The 17,672-nt window shown below is 52.5% G+C and overlaps 1 protein-coding gene across 1 annotated transcript in view; it reads left to right on the top strand.

Moving 5' to 3' along the window:
- Positions 1-17,188, top strand: part of SLC7A5 (solute carrier family 7 member 5) — a 30,493-nt gene extending 13,305 nt beyond the window's left edge. Inside the window, exons 3-10 of the mRNA XM_054640573.2 lie at positions 5,721-5,826; positions 6,199-6,243; positions 7,681-7,804; positions 8,910-9,013; positions 9,651-9,747; positions 10,170-10,319; positions 11,136-11,313; positions 12,491-17,188. Coding sequence (XP_054496548.2) covers positions 5,721-5,826; positions 6,199-6,243; positions 7,681-7,804; positions 8,910-9,013; positions 9,651-9,747; positions 10,170-10,319; positions 11,136-11,313; positions 12,491-12,546 — 860 coding nt within the window. The 3' untranslated portion in view covers positions 12,547-17,188. The remainder of the gene's footprint in view (positions 1-5,720; positions 5,827-6,198; positions 6,244-7,680; positions 7,805-8,909; positions 9,014-9,650; positions 9,748-10,169; positions 10,320-11,135; positions 11,314-12,490) is intronic.
- The last annotated feature ends 484 nt before the right edge of the window (positions 17,189-17,672 follow it).

Raw genomic sequence — 17,672 nt, 5'->3', positions numbered from 1 at the left:
AGTTATTCCAGGTCACTCTGTGCTTTTAGCAGGGATACAGCAAGAAATTGTCTTTTTTCTTCTTTTTTTTTTTAATTCAAAAAAGCACAAAAATTCCCATTTTCAGTGACAATGGGAGAGCACTGACCTGTCCTCCAGCTTTGTCCCACATTTCCACACCCTGTGCCCATTCCAGTGTTGCTCTTTTTGGACAAAGACTCTTCCCACCAGCAGCTGGGTGGCCCCATCCAAGCTGGCAGCAGTTTTGGGGTGAGACCTGCACCCAGCTGGTTTTCAGGGGGATGGGGTTGTGTATTCCCAGGATGTTCTGGACAATGAACTGGTTTTACTGGTTCCTGTCCCACTGCTGGTTTGTGTTCCCAGTATCCATAAAGAGCCCAGAGGAGCAGCACCACATTTTTTGCTCAAATGTGGAAATTTCTGTGATTTCACAGAAGTCTCTCTGCATTAACCTCCCACCTTCAGCCTTTGGCTTTTTCTCTTTTTATCCTCCCCTTGGCTCTTTTCCTGGCTTGCAGAAGAGCAGGGAGCTCTCAAGGACAAAGGACTCTGTGGCAATTTTGCCCACAAAAAGAACATTTCCCTGTCAGCAGCTGTTTCCCATCACTCCTTTCCTGCCCTTCCCAAAGGAGGAGGCTGAAATTGGTTTCCTACTCAGCCTTTCAAGTGCTTGGAGGTTGACTCAGTGGAACTGAGCTGCTTGGGATGAAATTATTTTATTAATCCAAGAGTAAAACTTTTAAAAGCCTTTTTGGGGCTGGAAATGTGTGGCTTGAAAAGTCCTGGATTTGGGTATTGATTTGTAAAATCTCGTGTATAGCCCCCAGATTATAGCCTGCAAACAATATAAATAAATAAAATTTAAATAAATAACTTATATAAATAATGTTATTTAAATTATATTATATTTATATTATAATTTATTATCTATAATATATATTATTATCTATAATATAATTATTATATATAATATATTAATATATTATAAATAATACATTGCTATATTATTTATATATTATATAAATAATATATTAATACATATTATTTAAATAATATTATTTAAGTAAGAAATAACTTACTTAAATAATAGAAATAACTTAAAACATAGAGAGGGTCGGAGTTTTTTCACTCCAGGATTATGAAAACAAGATTTCTTTTGGTTCTCTCATTTTACCAGCTCTCTCAATTTGCTTTCTGTCCAGCTGGGTATATTTTGGCAGTGTTCCTCAGCTGGGGAGTGGATACCTGGGACTGGGTCATGGAGAAGGTTTGGACAGCAGGGCTGAGGGATATTTTTGCCCTGGATGTGACACAGAAGTCTGTGGTTCTATCCTCTCCATACCCACACCTTAAAATTTCCCTTAAAACAGACTGAGGTGTGAAATGGTCAAAAAATCTGGGATTCCTTAAGGACACCCTTGTGCTTTTTAGAGATGAGGAAGTTCAGGAAAGGTTTTGATGTTAAAAAACTAGAAATAAACATATCACAGACATGTTTGACATCTATTTTTTCCCTGTGGATGATGCCTCAGGGTTTCTGGAATGTTTCTGTGCCCTCAGGCAGCTGGAGCAGGGATGCAGCTCCAGCCCTTGGTGTGATCTCTCACCAGCAGCTCTGCTTAAAAACCTGGAATTGGGCCTTTGGGACTTAGAGAAATAGAATTTAACACTGATTTTATTGAATTGCTTTTATTGGATTTATTGTCCCTTTATTTATTGTCCCTTTTCTTTATCCTGGCTGGGAAATTCCTGGTCTGTGGTGCCTCCAGGAGCTGTTTGGTGGCTGCAGCATTTTTCTCCCTGCCTCCTTTCCTTGGGCTGTCAGGGATGCAGAGCTGCATCTGCCAGAGCAGCTCGGGGTCAGTTAAGGACAGAGCAGGCAGGTTTAACTCCAGAGCAGAGCTTAGGCTGGGCATGAGATTTGGAGATTTGGGTTTAATTTGGGCTTTTTTTTTTTCTTTTTTTGTTTTGTTTGGTTGGTTGATTTTTTGGTTTTGTTTTTGGGAGTTTTTTTGTTTGGGCTTTATTTTTGAGTGGGTTTTTGTTTGTTTGTTTGGCTTGGTTTTTTTGCTTTTGTTTTTTGCAGAGTGATGAAATAATTTGGGTGGGAAGGGACCTCAAAGCTCCTCCAGTCCCACCTCTGCCATGGGCAGGAACACCGTCCCCTGTCCCAGGCTGCTCCAAGCCTTGGAGGAAAGGAAGAGACTCAATTTTCCTTCCCTCTGTCTCTCAGTCATGGGATTCTTCACTACAAAAGGGCAGGGAAAAAAATGTGGACTGGGAGCTACCAAAATAACCCCCAGGCAGAAATACAGAGGCCAAAGGAGCCTTTTGTAGCAAAAGGGATTTGATAAGTGAAAGCAGCACCCAGATGTCTCAACCCACAGTGCCAGACGTTTCCTTGCACCTGGAGTACTAAAAATGGCATTTTAAGAGCCAAGCTCTGCACACTGAAGATCTGAATCTTCCTTCTGGTACTTTCAGAACCCTCCCAGCAGAGTCCAGGATTTCCAGCCACAATATTACCTTTAGAAAGCTTTTTACAAGCCAGTATTGGGGTGAGGGTGGCAGCGCTGGCTGGGGTGCCCAGAGCAGCTCTGGCTGCCCCTGGATCCCTGGCAGTGCCCAAGGCCAGGCTGGACAGGGCTTGGAGCAGCCTGGGACAGTGGGAGGTGTCCCTGCCATGGGATGGGAGGAATTTTGAGGTCCCTTCAACCCAAAGCAGTCCTGGATTCCGTGGTCAGCCAGGGCTCCTGGCACAAGGCTGGAGCTGTGAGGGAGTCTGGAGCCCCGAGCAGGGGGATGTCCCCACCCAGCCCAGCCTGGCTCCCACCAGGGATCCTCCAAATGGATAGGAAACATCCTGAGGGCACAGGAGGATGGCAGGGACAGCGTTCCTTGCTGCTGCTGTCCCCTGGCATCCCAAATGCCACCGGAGCCTGCCGGTGCTTCTCCAGCACGGAGCTTCGCAGGGAGGCTCCTTCCTCATCCTCCCCTGGCAGCAGGGACAGCTGCCACACCCTGCCCCTGTAAATCACAGCAGCCTCCTGCTGCAGATTAATCACTTTAATCAGATTAATCAGGTGTCAAACGCTTCTTTTCCTGACTCAGTTCCCTGAATTGTCCCTGTTTTTCCTCCTCCTTTGGGGCTCTGGGTACAGACACCCTGTGCTGAGGGCTCCCTCTCCCCATTCTGAGGGCTCCCTCTCCCCATGGCCGAGTTCCCTCTCCTCGCTGTTGGGGCAAGTTGAAAATATTTAATTATCCTGCAATGCTTTGTGCAGGAGAAGATTGCTGTGCTATTAAAACCAGACTAGACATGACCGGGGAGCAAATGAACATTTTTGAAGGAAAGGCCGGGCACAGACACGCAGCGCCTCACGGGCCCTCCCTCAGCCCTCCCGCGGCAGGGCCCCGGCTGACCCGGCACAATTACCGCAGTCCTGGCAGCTGGAGGAGCCGCAAATGGGCTTTGTGTCACAGCTCGTTACCTTAATTTGGTTAATTGTAGAGCAGAGTGCGGTGGAACAGCCGGTTCAAACCAGGCTCGGGCTCTCCGGGGTGCTGGGCATGGGCAGGGCAGTGCCTGGAGCCCGGGATGAGCTGGGGATGCCCCAAGGCCGTGCTTGGCAGCCTCACCTGCACATTTGTAACCTTAATTTCAGCCAGATCAAAAGCCTGGGGTTGGAATTGTCGAGGCTTGAAGGATGGAGTGCCTGGGAGATGGTGCAGCACACCCCGGCTTCACAGGGTGGGGCTGGATCAAAGCTCCAAATTAGGATCAAACCTAAATAATTCCAGGATTTTTTAGCAGGGCTTGTTGAGGGGATGAGGTTTTAAACTGGGAGGTTTAATTAGATGTAAGGAAGAATTCTTTTATGCTGTGGATGGTGAGATACAGGCACTCCTGTGGTTTAATTTAATTGTGTCCTGACATGTTGCTAAATCCATTTGACCCTGGGGCACAGAAATAAGAAATTTAACAACTCACTGGGAGGTTTTGGGGAGCTCCAGCTCTCCAAAGGTGATGTGGGAAGGGCAGTGAGGTGTTGGCCGCCTCAGGAGAAGGAACATTTGGCCTGAGAGGGTTTTGCCTGTGACAGACAAGGAGGATTTTGGAAGAGCTGTGGACAAGAAATGCAGTGGTGCTTGTGCTGCTCCCAGATGGGAGCATCCTCCCGGGTGATGAAGGTGATGGTCCATGATCAGGGTGGGAACATGGAGAACCTGAAACCTTTGAGAAGATATCCTGAGGGGTGTTTGAAATGCTGGAGAGCCTCCTGCTCTCCCAGTCCATCCATGTGCTGTTGCAGTAGCTAATTGCAGGCACTGTGAACAAAATGTGTCTCTTATTCCCATAACAAAAGGCCTGGAAAGAACCAGACTGGTAATTATTCACGAAGGGCAGAAAATGAGGTGGGGAAAGCTGAGCCCAAGGGATGCAGGGGATCACATTCCACCCCTCCTGCTCAGCCCTCTGATTCACCTGGGCTAAATCGGGATCCTGTGCAGAACCTGCAAGGCAGGAATTGAGGTTAAACTCAGCCTTTTATCAGTCTCTGCGTTTCCTGGCTCTCCTCTTGCGCTCAGATTTGTTTTTAAAAAGGATTGGTGCATTTTGCTGAGGAGGATCAAATACATCCAGCACATCCCAAGGGAGATTCAGGGAAGACCCTTCTGGTGCAAGGAGCTGCTGGGAAAGAGGTGACTCCAGCAGAGAACAGTAGGGACTGGGATCTGGGCAGGAGGAGCCTTGCACACCTGAGCTTTGTTGGAGCATCCCTGAGCTTTTCCAGCAGCACCTCCTGGGTGCCCAGTGCCAAGGGATGAAGGGTTAAGCTGCAGGCCCTGCTGACTGCCTTGTGATGCAGTTGCTGGGGTGATTAGGAGAGCTCTGTGCCCTAAGAGGAATCACATGGGCTCCCCCTGGGTGCAGAGGTGCCCCTCTGGATCCCACCACAGTTCCCTGCACTCAGTCTGGGAGTGTGGCTCTGCCATCCCTGTCCCACAGCCAGCCCCTCCATCAAAGACAGGGAACAAAACAACTGCAGAGCATTTGAAAGCAAAATAAATAAACCTGGGGCTGCTCGGGGAGAGCTGGGACCAGAGGCACAATCAAATCTTCTATTTCTGGCGTTTTCTTTCAAAAGCAGATCCACAACAGGAACTTTTGATCATCAGGCCCTAAAGAAGGTGACTTCTGATATCCAAACCCCCAGAACCTGACTTCCCTCAATCAAAGGGATTGCCACAGGCCTCTGCTTTATCAGGTGGCTGGTGGGACTGGAGGAAATCCTGGGTTTCTGGGGGTTTGGGTGGCTGGTGGAAGTGCAGGAAATCCTGGGGCTTTATCGAAGGCCAGCAGCCTGGAGTTGAGAGGACAATGTGACAATCTCTGTTTGCAAAGCATCTTCCAGCAGGAAGGTCCCCAAGGATGTCCCTGGGACATCACCTTGGTGACAGCACGTCGCAGTGTGAGAAAGTTTGGAGGAGTCAGTCCTTGCCTGAGATGAGTTTTTGGGGTCATCATGTGGGGATCAACCCAACTGGAGCGATCCCTGGAAAATGAGGGCAAATGTGCCCCTGCTCAGCATAACCCAGAAAGGAGCAGGGTGATGATGAAAAGAATTCCATCCTAAGAGCAGCTCTTGCCTCCAGGTTTCTCTGGAGGCCTTTGGGGTTCAGAGCCCATGGCACTGAGCAGGGTTTGTGTCCTGCAGGTGACGTGGAGAACCTGACCCCTGAGAGATCCTTCGAGGGCACCAAGGTGGGCGTTGGGAACATCGTGCTGGCTCTGTACAGCGGCCTCTTTGCCTATGGAGGATGGTAAGGCACAGCCCTCTCTCCCTGCCACACTGAGCTCAATCCCAGCTCCAGTTATTCCAAACTGAAGCTCCTGCAGGGCTCCCTTGTCAGTCCTCTGAGCACCTGCTCTCCATTTGCTATGAAAAGAGGCCACTTGTAGCCATCCTCATCATGGAATGATGATTTGGGTTGGGAGGGACCTTCAGGATCATCCAGTGTGCAGGGACACCTCCCACCATCCCAGGCTGCTCCAAGCCCGTCCAGCCTGGCTTTAGCCATCAGCCATCCTAAGCTTTCCTACAGGATCAGTGCCCCTCCTGGAATCCCTGTGCAGATGAGTTAAACTGGAGGGGTTCTTTAACCAGAATTAACTCTGTCCTTTTGAAATTACAGGAATTACTTGAATTTTGTGACAGAAGAGATGATAAATCCCTACAGGTAGGTGTGAGTCCTGGCATGACTTCCCTCGGGAAAAAGCTGCTGTTTTGGGGAAGCCCCTTCCTCGTGTGTTTAACAGAGGAGGAAGCCAAGGTCTTCATCTGGAAAAAGAGAAAACAAGATGAGTTAATGACCTTCCACCTCCCTGGAATCAGGGAAAGGGAACAATAATCCCTGCAGGAGCAGGGCTGTTGTTTTCCCTGCTCTCCCGTGCTGTGTTATCAGCACTGGGAGAAATTTCTGCTTCCTTGGCCTGACACCTCTGTGAGTTATGGGCCAGGAAAGAGCACTCAGGGCTTTATTGCTGCCTTGGTTCAACTCCCACTGAGCATTTGTGCTGCTGTCCATGTGTTTGTGCTGCTCTCCATGTGTTTGTCCCGTGCTCTTCCCATCCTGTTGAGCAAGAGCTGCTTCCTGCTCTGCCCATGCCTCTCGGGGTTATTTGGGGCCCTCAGCAGAGCAGGACAGTGCTGAGAAATCCCTTCTGCCCCTGGGAAGGTGCCTGGGAGCTGCTGGAAGCTGCTGGGAGCTGAGGCTCGGGGGCACTTGTGCAAGAGCCCATCCTGGCTGCCCCTGGGGGTGCCTTGGTCCTGCTGGGAAGCACAGGGCTGGATCCACCCCCTCCCAGAGAAACAGCAGAAGGGGGGCTGCATTTTGCAATTATTTTCATGTCTGCTGGATGCAGTCCTGGTATTTGACTCCTCTCCTGCAGCTTGGAGCTCTGCTGGAGCAATTAGAGTGGCACCAAGCAGGGTTTCCTTTTGCACTTTCCCTTCACAAATGAAATTAAACTGTTGGGAAAGGCATATTTGTACCAACACAGGCTGTTCACAGACCCACTTAGGCTGTGCCTGAACTCCTTTTCTTTGAGTTCCCTCAGTCCAGACAGCTGAGTTTAGGTAGAGCCTAAAACTGCCCAGTGCATCCCTGAGATTCCCATCTCCCCCAGGAATCCCCCCAGCACAAGGGAGCTCCATTGCCCAGAGAGAATCCCTGTGCTGGTGCCACTGGGTATTTTTAATTAAAAGTGATCTTGGATTCCTGCTTGCCCAGGCAACCAGGGCCTCTCCATGCAAAAAATCCCTTCTGCCATCATCCTTCCCTCTCCACCTGCAGCCTCCAGGCTGCTCAGGGACCACTCAGTCCTTGAGGCTGGAAAAGACCTTTAAGGCTGTGAACCAGCACCATGTTCACCACTAACCATGGCCTCAAGTGCCACATCCATGTGGTTTTGAGGGATGGGGAGTCCCCCACTCCTTGGGCAGCCTTTCCCTTGTGGATCCCCTGTCCTGTGGGAGCAGTGTGTGCCTGGGACACTGCAGAGCAGAAAAGCCAGGGAACAGAGCGGCTCAGAGCGAGCTCCGGAGGCTGGCAGTCCCTGGGATCAGCAGCTCCCTCCTCAGAGCTGCTCCAGGACAATGGATGTTTTTTTCCTAGGAACCTGCCCCTGGCTATCATCATCTCCCTGCCTGTGGTCACACTGGTCTATGTGCTGACCAACCTGGCTTACTTCACCACGCTGAGCACCGAGCAGATGCTGACGTCCGAGGCCGTGGCCGTGGTAAGATCCCTCTGCTCCAGCCTGACTCATCCTAGGGCAGGTGAAATCAGCCTTGGAATCACTGCACACATCTCCTGCTTCCTTCCAGGCTGCTCAGGGCTGCTTGCAGAAACCCTGATGTTGAGCAGGGGAGAACAACGTGATCCCCAGGGGGTTATCCTGGGCAGCAGTGAGGGTGGCACTCAGTGCTGCTCTTCATTCTGAGCTAGGGAAGGTTGCTGCTGGCCTTGTGACTGCCCATCAGTTACCAGAGCTTGATATTTATGGGGAAAGGTCACTCAGTCAACACTGAACTGGATTGTTCTCTCTCCATATCTTCCTTGAGAGAAAAATAATACTTCTGTTAGTTAAAATGCCAGTGTGGTCAGGAACCCTGATGGCTTCAGAAGGGAGCAGACCTTGCAGACTGAGCCTGACTAGGATTGTTCAGGGCTTCAGGGGGAGTCTCCCAGCCCAGGATGAGCTGAGCCCCTCAGGTGACACCGCTCCATCCTTTGGATTTGGACAGAGGCCCTATTCCAGTGCTTCAGGAGATCCTGGAATGGTTTGGGTGGGAAGGGACCTGAAAGCTCATCCCATCCCACTCCCTGCCACGGGATCCTATCCCACCCACCTTCCACTCTCCCAGGTTGTCCAAGCCAGCCCTATGCAGCCTGGCCTGGAACAGCAGAGGCTGGAAATCAATCCTGTATTGTTGGTGCACACCCGCAGTGGAGCAGCACAGGCTCAGCCTGTGACAAAAAGCTGCAGGGCCAGGTCCCTGCGTGTCCCCAGGGCTGGCTCCCAGCTCCTGCCTCAGCACTTGGCAGGAGCTGCTGTCTGAGTTTCCTCACAGTTTCCGTTGGGTCTCGAACTTTCCGATAGCTGGTGGGTAAATGTCGTGTCCTGCCCCCGAGGGAAGGGCTGGCTGCTGATGTATTTCAGCAATTCCACAATCTGCTTTTTCAGGGAAGGGGAACAGCACATGGGAATATGGGAAACTCCGTCACAGCTTCAGCACTGAGCTGTGGCATTTTTTGGGATTTCTCCAAATACTCTTTGTAGGCAGCTCGGAGTTTTTTGGAACGTTGTGAGTGTGAAATGTCTCTTGTTGTCCCCCATTTAGGATTTTGGGAACTACCACCTCGGTGTCATGTCCTGGATCATCCCTGTCTTTGTGGGGCTCTCATGCTTTGGGTCTGTCAATGGATCTCTTTTCACTTCTTCCCGGTAGGTTCCTTGCTCAATCCTGTGGGTTTTGTTTACAAGCTGTGCTCAGTTCCTCACCCTTTGGAGTTCTCCTCCAGAGGGTGGCTGTGGGCAGACACAAAGTCTGGAGGGCCTGGAGGCCACGTGGGGAATGCAGGAAGACAAAGTCAGACTTCAAACCAGATTAAAGGCAACCTTTCAGTAGTGTCAATCTTGTGTTCCTCAGGCAAAGTCCTGGTGAGGTCAATAAACAGAACCAGACACAGGCTCAGGGCTTGGGGCTGCTGAGAAAGTGCATTTTATGAGAAGCAGAAAGTTGGGAAACTTCAGGGCTGAGAATCCCTCGGGAAGGGGTGAAAGGCTGGGCAGGGGCAGGACTGAGATGGTTCCGGCTCTGACACATCCCTGGGTTTCCTGAGGAGTCACTTAAGTGCTGTCCCTGGAGAGCAGGATAGAAATGCATCCTTCCTGCATTCCTTGGCCATGTCCAGCCTCCCTGGTGAGCAGGGCCTGCTGTTCAGGCCTGCTGTTCCACTCCTGCCTCGGGGCCAGCAGGGCTGAGCTCGGGCTGGCCCCACTCACTCGTTGTGTGCTGAGCACAGAGCCCTGCAGGGCTGTGACTGGGCTGTGTCCCCTCTCTCTCTGTGTCCCTTCCCAGGCTGTTCTTCGTGGGATCCCGAGAGGGGCACCTGCCTTCCATCCTGTCCATGATCCACCCCCGGCTGCTCACCCCCGTCCCGTCCCTCGTGTTCACGGTGAGCAGGGCTGGGATCCCACTGGCATGGAGCCACAGCCATTCCTGCATGTGCCCACAGGAGATGGACCCTTCCCATCATATCCTCATTGTCCACTTCTGTCTTGAATTCTTCCCATCCCTGGAAGTGTTCAAGGCCAGGCTGGACAAGGCCTGGAGGAACCTGGGATAGGGGAAGGTGTCCCTGCCCATGGCAGGAGGTTGGAACTAGAGGTCCTTTAAGCTTTGAGGTCCTTCCAACCCAAACCATTCCATGATCCTATGAAATGGTTCCAGGCACCAATTGAAAATAGCTTAAATAAGTAAAAAATAGTCAATGTGATCCCTTTCCTGGCAGTATTTCCCCTAAATCCCCCCGTTTAGTGTTGTAACATAGGTGGTTTTGTGTGCTCCCTTTCCTAATGGCCTTTTCCCTGAATTTAGTGTGTCATGACCCTGCTCTATGCCTTCTCCAACAACATCTTCTCAGTCATCAACTTCTTCAGCTTCTTCAACTGGCTGTGTGTGGCCCTGGCCATCATTGGGATGATGTGGCTGCGCTACAAGAAGCCAGAGCTGGAGAGGCCCATCAAGGTGAGAGCGGGGTGGGCACTGCCAGGGGACCCCTCCCCTGCTCCTTCCCAGCACCAGGGGAGGCTCAGCTGCTGGTCCTGCATGGAAAAGGGGCTGGGACTGCAGGGAAATGTTGTGTTGTGGCTAAAGGAGGTGTCCCTGCTGCTGAATCCATGCAGGAGCACAAAGAGCCGCCTTGGGGACAGCACAGTGAGGGTGACAGGGACAGGGTGTTGTGGTGGGATTACTCTCCATGAGTGCCAGGACAGATCCCAGGCTGTGGCTCTCAGTGTAACACTCTGTACCCCCATGGAATTCCCCTAAAATAGTTTTCTGCTAAAGCAGCCGGCCCCGTGCCGAGCTCTGTCCCCAGTGTCCTTGGCCAGCTTGGCAGCCCCGTGTCCCATCTGGGGGAAGGCCAAGATCCTGTCAGCCCCTGGTGCCTCTCCCCCAAAAGCTGTTTCTCCCTCATCCCACAGCACACTCGGGTCCGTGCCAGGCAGCAGCACCCACAGGGAAAGAAACCCACGGGCCTGGACTGGTGCCTTCCCAAAGGGAATCTTGGCTGGCTCTTCCCTCAGCTTTTGGGGTTTTCTTCTCAAAGCTGGGCTGCTCTGGTGGGTGCCCTGCTTGGAGTCTCCTGGGAAACAGCCCCAGCTTGTGCTGTGCCTCTGCTGGCTTTGGTGCTTGGTGATGATTTGGATATGGAATTATGGAGCTGAGGTCCAAAAAGGTGCTGAGAAAGGCTCCTGGCCATGGGGAGACAATAACTCTGTCCCTCCCCAGGCTGGATAAACTCTGGCACATGTCCTAAGCTGTCCCTTGCTCCCTGCTCAGGTGAACATCTGCCTGCCCATCTTCTTCATCCTGGCCTGCCTGTTCCTCATCGCCGTTTCCTTCTGGATGACGCCCAAGGAGTGCGGGATCGGCTTTGCCATCATCCTCAGTGGGATCCCCATTTACTTCTTTGGGGTCTGGTGGCAAAACAAGCCCAAGTGGGTTCTCCAAGGCATCTGTGAGTATCTCCAGGGAGGAGCAGCTTTGGCTCCCAAGAGATTTCCCAGTGCTGTGCTGCAGTGCAGGCTCTGCTCCCTCTGGAGGAGCTTCCAGAATCCTGGCTCTGCTCCATTCTTCTTTCATGGGAACAAGTTGATCCTGATGATTGCCATGTGTGCCAAGCATCCAGAATGCATCCTGATTTGCAATAATGGCAAAGTCTGGGACCAATCCCATGTTTTTGGGGGGTTTTAATCCTGCCAAAGAGGTTGTTAGCAGCAGAGCAGAATTCCCTGCTCCTGGAATAGCTCAGGGCCAAGCCTTTGCTCAGCAAAGAATCCTTCCCCAGTGGTGTAGGAAGGATTGAGCACAGCTGGCCTCAGTTTGACAGCAGAAAATCCACAATGAGTCCCAAGCCATGGCTTAGGCAGTGCTGACATTTGGGATCCAGGCAAAGCTTTCCTTGGCATCCCCCTGTGGCAGCAGGGCAGAGGGAAGGGAAGCTCCCTGGATGTTTTCTCTCAGGTTTATTTTTAAGGTATCTGCTCCAGGGTTTTCCACCAGCTGCCACAAGGCCAGGGTGTGTTTGGAGGGATGGAGAGGCTGTGCTTGACGCACAGAACCTCAACAACTGAGCCCAGAAAGTCAATCCCTGCTGCCCAAGTAACTGAGCTCAGCAGCTGCTTCCCTGCTCTCCTGCAAGGGGCTGACCTGGAAAAGCAGACAAGGAGAAGTGCCCAGCCTTAGCTGGGTGTTTCATGAGGAAGAACAAAGCTTTCAGCAGCACTCAGCACTTGTTATTCTTCTTTTCCCCCTTTCTCTCTCTCTCTGTTCCTCTGTCCCACGCTCACTTTTTTTGTCTTGAGTATTAGGCTCGGTTCCTGGAAAAGCCATTTTTGCAATACCTGGGTAGTAAATTACCATATTCATTGTTTTCCTCCACCAAAGGATTGTAAGGAGAATATTGAAAATATTCTGGGAACAGACTGTGATAATTCTGCACATGTCCAGTGAGAAACACAGGAACTTAAAAATTGATTTATTGAACAAATGGAATGGAATGGAATTCTTGGAATATTCCAAGCCTTCAGCTGTACTTGGACTCAGGGTGGGGAGGCAGAGGGCTCAGCCCTTCCCTCATGGACCCAGGTTTGTGCTGGGGGTGATTCCTGAGCTCTCCTTTGCTTTCTCTGCAGTCTCCACCACCGTGCTGTGCCAGAAGCTGATGGAAGTGGTTCCTCAGGAATCCTAGGCAGGACAAGCAGGGACTCTGAGCTCGAGGAAACGCACAAGGTTATTCTGAGATGACACAAGGATCCGACCCCTCACTCCTCAGTCCCAGGCACCGGAGCTGCCTCCTGCTGCCACCACTGCCCCGAGGCTCTGCTCACCTCCTGCAGCCCCTCCAGCCCCTCCCAGCCCTGCAGAGCAGCCAGAAGAAGTCCTTGGTACGAGCCAGGAGGAGGAATTCCAAAGGGCACTTCCAGGGGAGTGCTGCCTGTGCCCTCTGTGTGTGTGTGAGGGCTGTGCTTGGCTCTGGGGGGCTCCTTGGCTTTGGCATCTGCTGGAGCCTGCTTTGAGTGTTCAGAGTGCCTGGGGGGGTCCTGAGCTGCCTTACCTGGCCCAGGTGGGGGTGGGGGGCAGAGGTTGGCTGATGTTGTCTCACTCCCCCAAACTCACACCCCCATGTGCTGCTGGACACTGGATGTGGGGGGGCCTCTGAGTGTCACTGTGCTCCTCACTCGGGGCCCTGCCACCCTCTGGATTTGGATCACCACTCTCAGATCCAAGGCAGCTCCCTGCTGCTGAGCCAGTCCTCCAGGATGCTCCTCCCCACAGTGCCCATCCCTGGGAGTGAGCACTGAGGGGGGAATTCCTGCTGAGAGCCCCAGGAGCTGCAGTCAGCAGAAGGCCAAGCCCTTGGCTTGCTCATTCCATGCTTTTCTGTGCCAGGCTTTCATCCAGCATGGGATGAGCAGCCCTGTGCTCTCTCTCCTCATGGCCCTGCTCAGGGAGCCATGGTTGCCCCTAAACCACCTGCAGAGAGAAATCAGGGGTGGGGATTGCCCTGGCACATTCCCTGGGGTCTCTGTGCACTGCCTGGCACTGTTCCCTTTGTCCTGCTGTGTTTCTTCTGGAATGTGCCATGGAGATGGGACCAACTGGCTCTGGGCTGTGGAGAAGGGCAGATGTCCTGGCTGGCTGGAGCCACCTTGGGCTGCTGGAGGTCATGGAATGGTTGGGTGGGAAGGGACCTTGAAGCCCATCCAGAGCCACCCCTGCCATGGCAGGGACACCTTCCACTATCCCAGGCTGCTCCCAGCCCTGTCCAGCCTGGCCTTGGGCATTGCCAGGGATCCAGGAGCAGCCACAGCTGCTCTGGGCACCTGTGCCAGGGCCTGCCCACCTCTGAGTAATCAAAGTGAGCTCTGCTCTAAGGAGCAGGGCCTGGCCTGATCCTCCTTCGTGCATCAGGTCTGGCTTGATGAGATCCCATCAGCACCCTCCTGTTCCAGGAGCAATCCCTGAGCACAATCCATGATCTGCATGTGAAATCCTGGTTTGCTGCTGTGGGTGGTGCCATCCCATCCCTGAGCACCCCAGAATTCCTGTAGTTCCCTGTAGTCAGCACTGTCCCCTGAGGGACACGTTGCTTTCTTTGCTCCAAAGTGTCACCTTTTGGAAAGCTGCAGTTCCTGACCCATTTGCTCATTGTGCCTCTGTGCTCTGACATCACCTGGAATTCTGATCTTTCCCCACTGGAGCTGCTTTGCTGTCTGTGTTGCAGATCTTTGTGCTCGTGCTTTGTGCAGGTGGCTTGGTGAACTATTCCCCATTTTTTTTAATCTTGGCCGTTGGGAAGCCGGGGTGCTCCAGGAGCTGTCACTTCCCACTGGATTCTCCTTGTAGCAGAGTTCTGTGGGGTGAAGGGGCATTAAGGACACCCTGGTGCTCACTCACTTGGTGCTGGAAAGTTCTGCAGCTGTGCTGGGGCAGGGGCAGCTCCTGCCCAGCTCTGTGGCCATGTCCAGGTGCAGCTCCACACTCCCACTTTGCCAGCCCCATGTCCTGCTCTGAGGCAGGAACAGGGGAGACAATCAGCTCTTTATTCCATGGCAGCTGGGGTGGAGATTCCAAATCAGCTCAGTGAGAGTCTGGAGATTCCCAGTGGCAGTGGGGAGATACCCAGTGTCAGTGTGGAGATTCCCAATCCAGCTCAATCAGATTGTGGACATTCCCAGTGTCAGTGTGGACCTTCCCAATCCAGCTCAGTGAGAGTGTGGACATTCCCAGTGACAGTGTGGAGATCCCCAATCCAGCTCAGTGAGAGTGTGGAGATTCCCAATGTCAGTGTGGAGATTCCCAATCCAGCTCAATCAGAGTGTGGACATTCCCAGTGACAGTGTGGAGATTCCCAGTCCAGCTCTCTGGAAGCTGAGTTAATCCATGAGGATTTGCAGCTGCTTTGGGAATATCCAGAGGGCAGACCCCAAGGTTTTTGGCCAGTGCAATGGGTTGGAGCATCTCAGATCCAATGGCAGTGGAGAGGCTTTGGCATAAGTAAGTCATGAATCACAAAATCTGGACACGAGTTTTGCCTTCTTCCAGCTGAAGGCTGAGATGGTTTTGAGCAGTGATGGGAAATCCCAGCTCCTGCTGGACCTGCTCCATGGAGAGGGGACCTCAGTCTGTCACCTGCCACTCAAGCTGCAGGTTTTTGTGGCTCTGAAGTCCCAGGGCAGCTCCTGCAGGGCCTGGGTTCAGCATGGGGGCTCTCAGTGCCAAAACCCACCAGCAGAATTCCTTGGGATGCAAAGCAAAGGCACTGGAATCTCAGCCACCTCAACCCAAAGTCAGCTGGCACCAAGGGCCTTCCACAGAGAGCTCAGCACTGGGGCCAGACTTCCCAAAGGTTGGCTTGGACACATTGTCCATCAGGGTGGTGACCATCACAGTGTCCTCCTGGTGACCCTTTCACACTGCTTTGAAAGAGGAGCTGTCACACTAAAAAGTATTTTTTAAGCAATCAACTGATTTTAATTTAATCCTTAACTGGCTTGCTTTGCTTTTTGTGGATTTCCATGGTTTCTCACTTGCTGCTGAAGATTTTCTCTTGTACTAACCTGAGGCTCTGATCCCACCTCTGGGGGCATCTCATCAGCATCTCCTTGGCAATAGAGGTTTAGGAAGAAACTAAACCAGGTACCAGCACAGAGCCACAAAAAGGCTGAATTTGGTCAGCCCCAGCTCACATCTCAAAGTTGATCTGCCAAAAAGCTGATTTCTTTCACCCTGGAGTCACTGATCCCCCAGAGCTGCCCTCCACCAGAGCTTGGTGGCACAGCTGGAATAGCTTGGGTTGGTTTTTCCTGGAGGTTTGGGAGATGCCGAGGAATGGGGTAAAACTGAATTTCATTTTAGAAAGAAGAGACCACAAGGAGTTTCTGCAATCATGGAAATGGCTGCCCCAGCCTCTGCTATCCAGCATGGCAGCCCCCAGCTTGTGCTGCTCTGATGGGTTTGGGTATGGAGCAGGGAGAATTCACCCCTGGGAAAGACCTTGCTGCTTGTTTTCCTCACACATGGAGTGAGATGTGTCAAGGAGGGCAGGGGAGTGACAGAGTTCCCAGTTCCCCATCCTTGGCCAGCACTGGGATTTTCCCTGTTGTTTCTCTGTTGTGCTCTTTGGAGCCTGTGGTCAGGCAGGGAGGGAGATGAACCCTCCCCACAAGGGCCCTGCAGCCACAGTGACCCACAGGAGCTTCCACAGGAATCTGCTCCACTGACAGCTCCCTGCAAGTCCTGCTGGGGCTGTTCTGTCCATGGAATTCAGGTTGGAAAAGACCTTGCAGGTCACAGAGCCCGTGGCTGTGCCATGGTCCTGTGCTCTGAGCTGACCCCAGCTTCCAATTCCTGCTCCTCTCCAGTGGTTCTGAGTTCAGGCTCCCAGGCTGGCAGATGTTGTTTGGGGTGTTCCCAGAATTGCATCCCGCAGGGATTGCTAAACAGAGCAGGAGCTGCTGGCCAGACACTTCCATACCCATTGGGTTCCTCTTTCTAAATGAACCCTTCCTCCAGCTGGGAGGGGAACCAGCCCTGCAAGAACCAGGGGGATTTTTGTCATCGTGAAGGACTTTTAATGATATTTTTTTTCTTAAAACTTCCTGCAGACTTTGCAGTGGTTTCCATCTCAGACACGGTGTTCTGGTAAACAGGCTTTTGTTTGGAACAGCCCCCTTGGTGGCCACGGAGTTCAAAGGGACTCTGGCACAGTTGAACAAACTTTAAAGGCCCTTCAGCTGGATTGGAACTCCTGGGAAGTGGCTTTGTTGTTGTCCAAGTCCTCTCCCAGTGGGTGGCTCAGGCAAGGGAATAAATTGGGCTGCTCCAGGGGCTGCTCCGTGGTGGGTCCAGGCAGGGGCAGTGGGGCTGGTCCCTGGAGCTGTGACTTCCCAACCCTGCAGGGATATTCCCAGTGGCAGAGTCCTGGTCTGGCTGCAGGGAATCCCAGGGAATGTTTCCACTCAGTCTGGGAAGGTACCTGTGCCTTCAGCTCTCGGGCTTTATTAGAAAATCAAATTACGAAACAAATCCTTGAGGAAACTGCCAAACGTCCTTACACAACTTGGGGCTGCTCCCGTGGGATGCCAGCTCTTCCTCCATCCACTGCAACCTCCTGACATGGAATTGGGAAAGGGCTGGAACAAAGCAGTTCCTGGAGCTTGGGAAAGGGCAGCCCCAGGGCAGGGTGGCTCCAGGCTGGTGCCGAGCTCTGGCTGGGACCCCAGGGATTGAATCCCAGCCTGTGCCTCAGCCAGAGCCAGCCACGCCTGGCTGCCAAGCAGGGAGATCCTGCAGGGATGGGAATGTGCTCATCCTGCAGGGATGGGAATGTGCTCACCCTGCAGGGATGGGAATGTGCTTCTGCATCCCTGCAGGGATGGGAATCTGCTCAACCCTGCAGGGATGGGAATGTGCTCAACCCTGCAGGGATGGGAATGTGCTCATCCTGCAGGGATGGGAATCTGCTCATCCTGCAGGGATGGGAATCTGCTCATCCTGCAGGGATGGGAATGTGCTCCTGCATCCCTGCAGGGATGGGAATCTGCTCATCCTGCAGGGATGGGGATCTGCTCATCCTGCAGGGATGGGAATGTGCTCCTGCATCCCTGCAGGGATGGGAATGTGCTCAACCCTGCAGGGATGGGAATCTGCTCAATCCTGCAGGGATGGGAATCTGCTCCTGCATCCCTGCAGGAATGGGAATGTGCTCAACCCTGCAGGGATGGGAATGTGCTCATCCTGCAGGAATGGGAATGTGCTCATCCTGCAGGAATGGGAATCTGCTCAACCCTGCAGGAATGGGAATGTGCTCAA

The sequence above is a fragment of the Agelaius phoeniceus genome, chromosome 12 (genome assembly GCF_051311805.1).
Source record: "Agelaius phoeniceus isolate bAgePho1 chromosome 12, bAgePho1.hap1, whole genome shotgun sequence".
NCBI classification, from domain to species: Eukaryota; Metazoa; Chordata; class Aves; order Passeriformes; family Icteridae; genus Agelaius; species Agelaius phoeniceus.
Note: the sequence above shows the minus strand (reverse complement) of the source record. Positions and strands in the feature narration are given on the sequence as shown.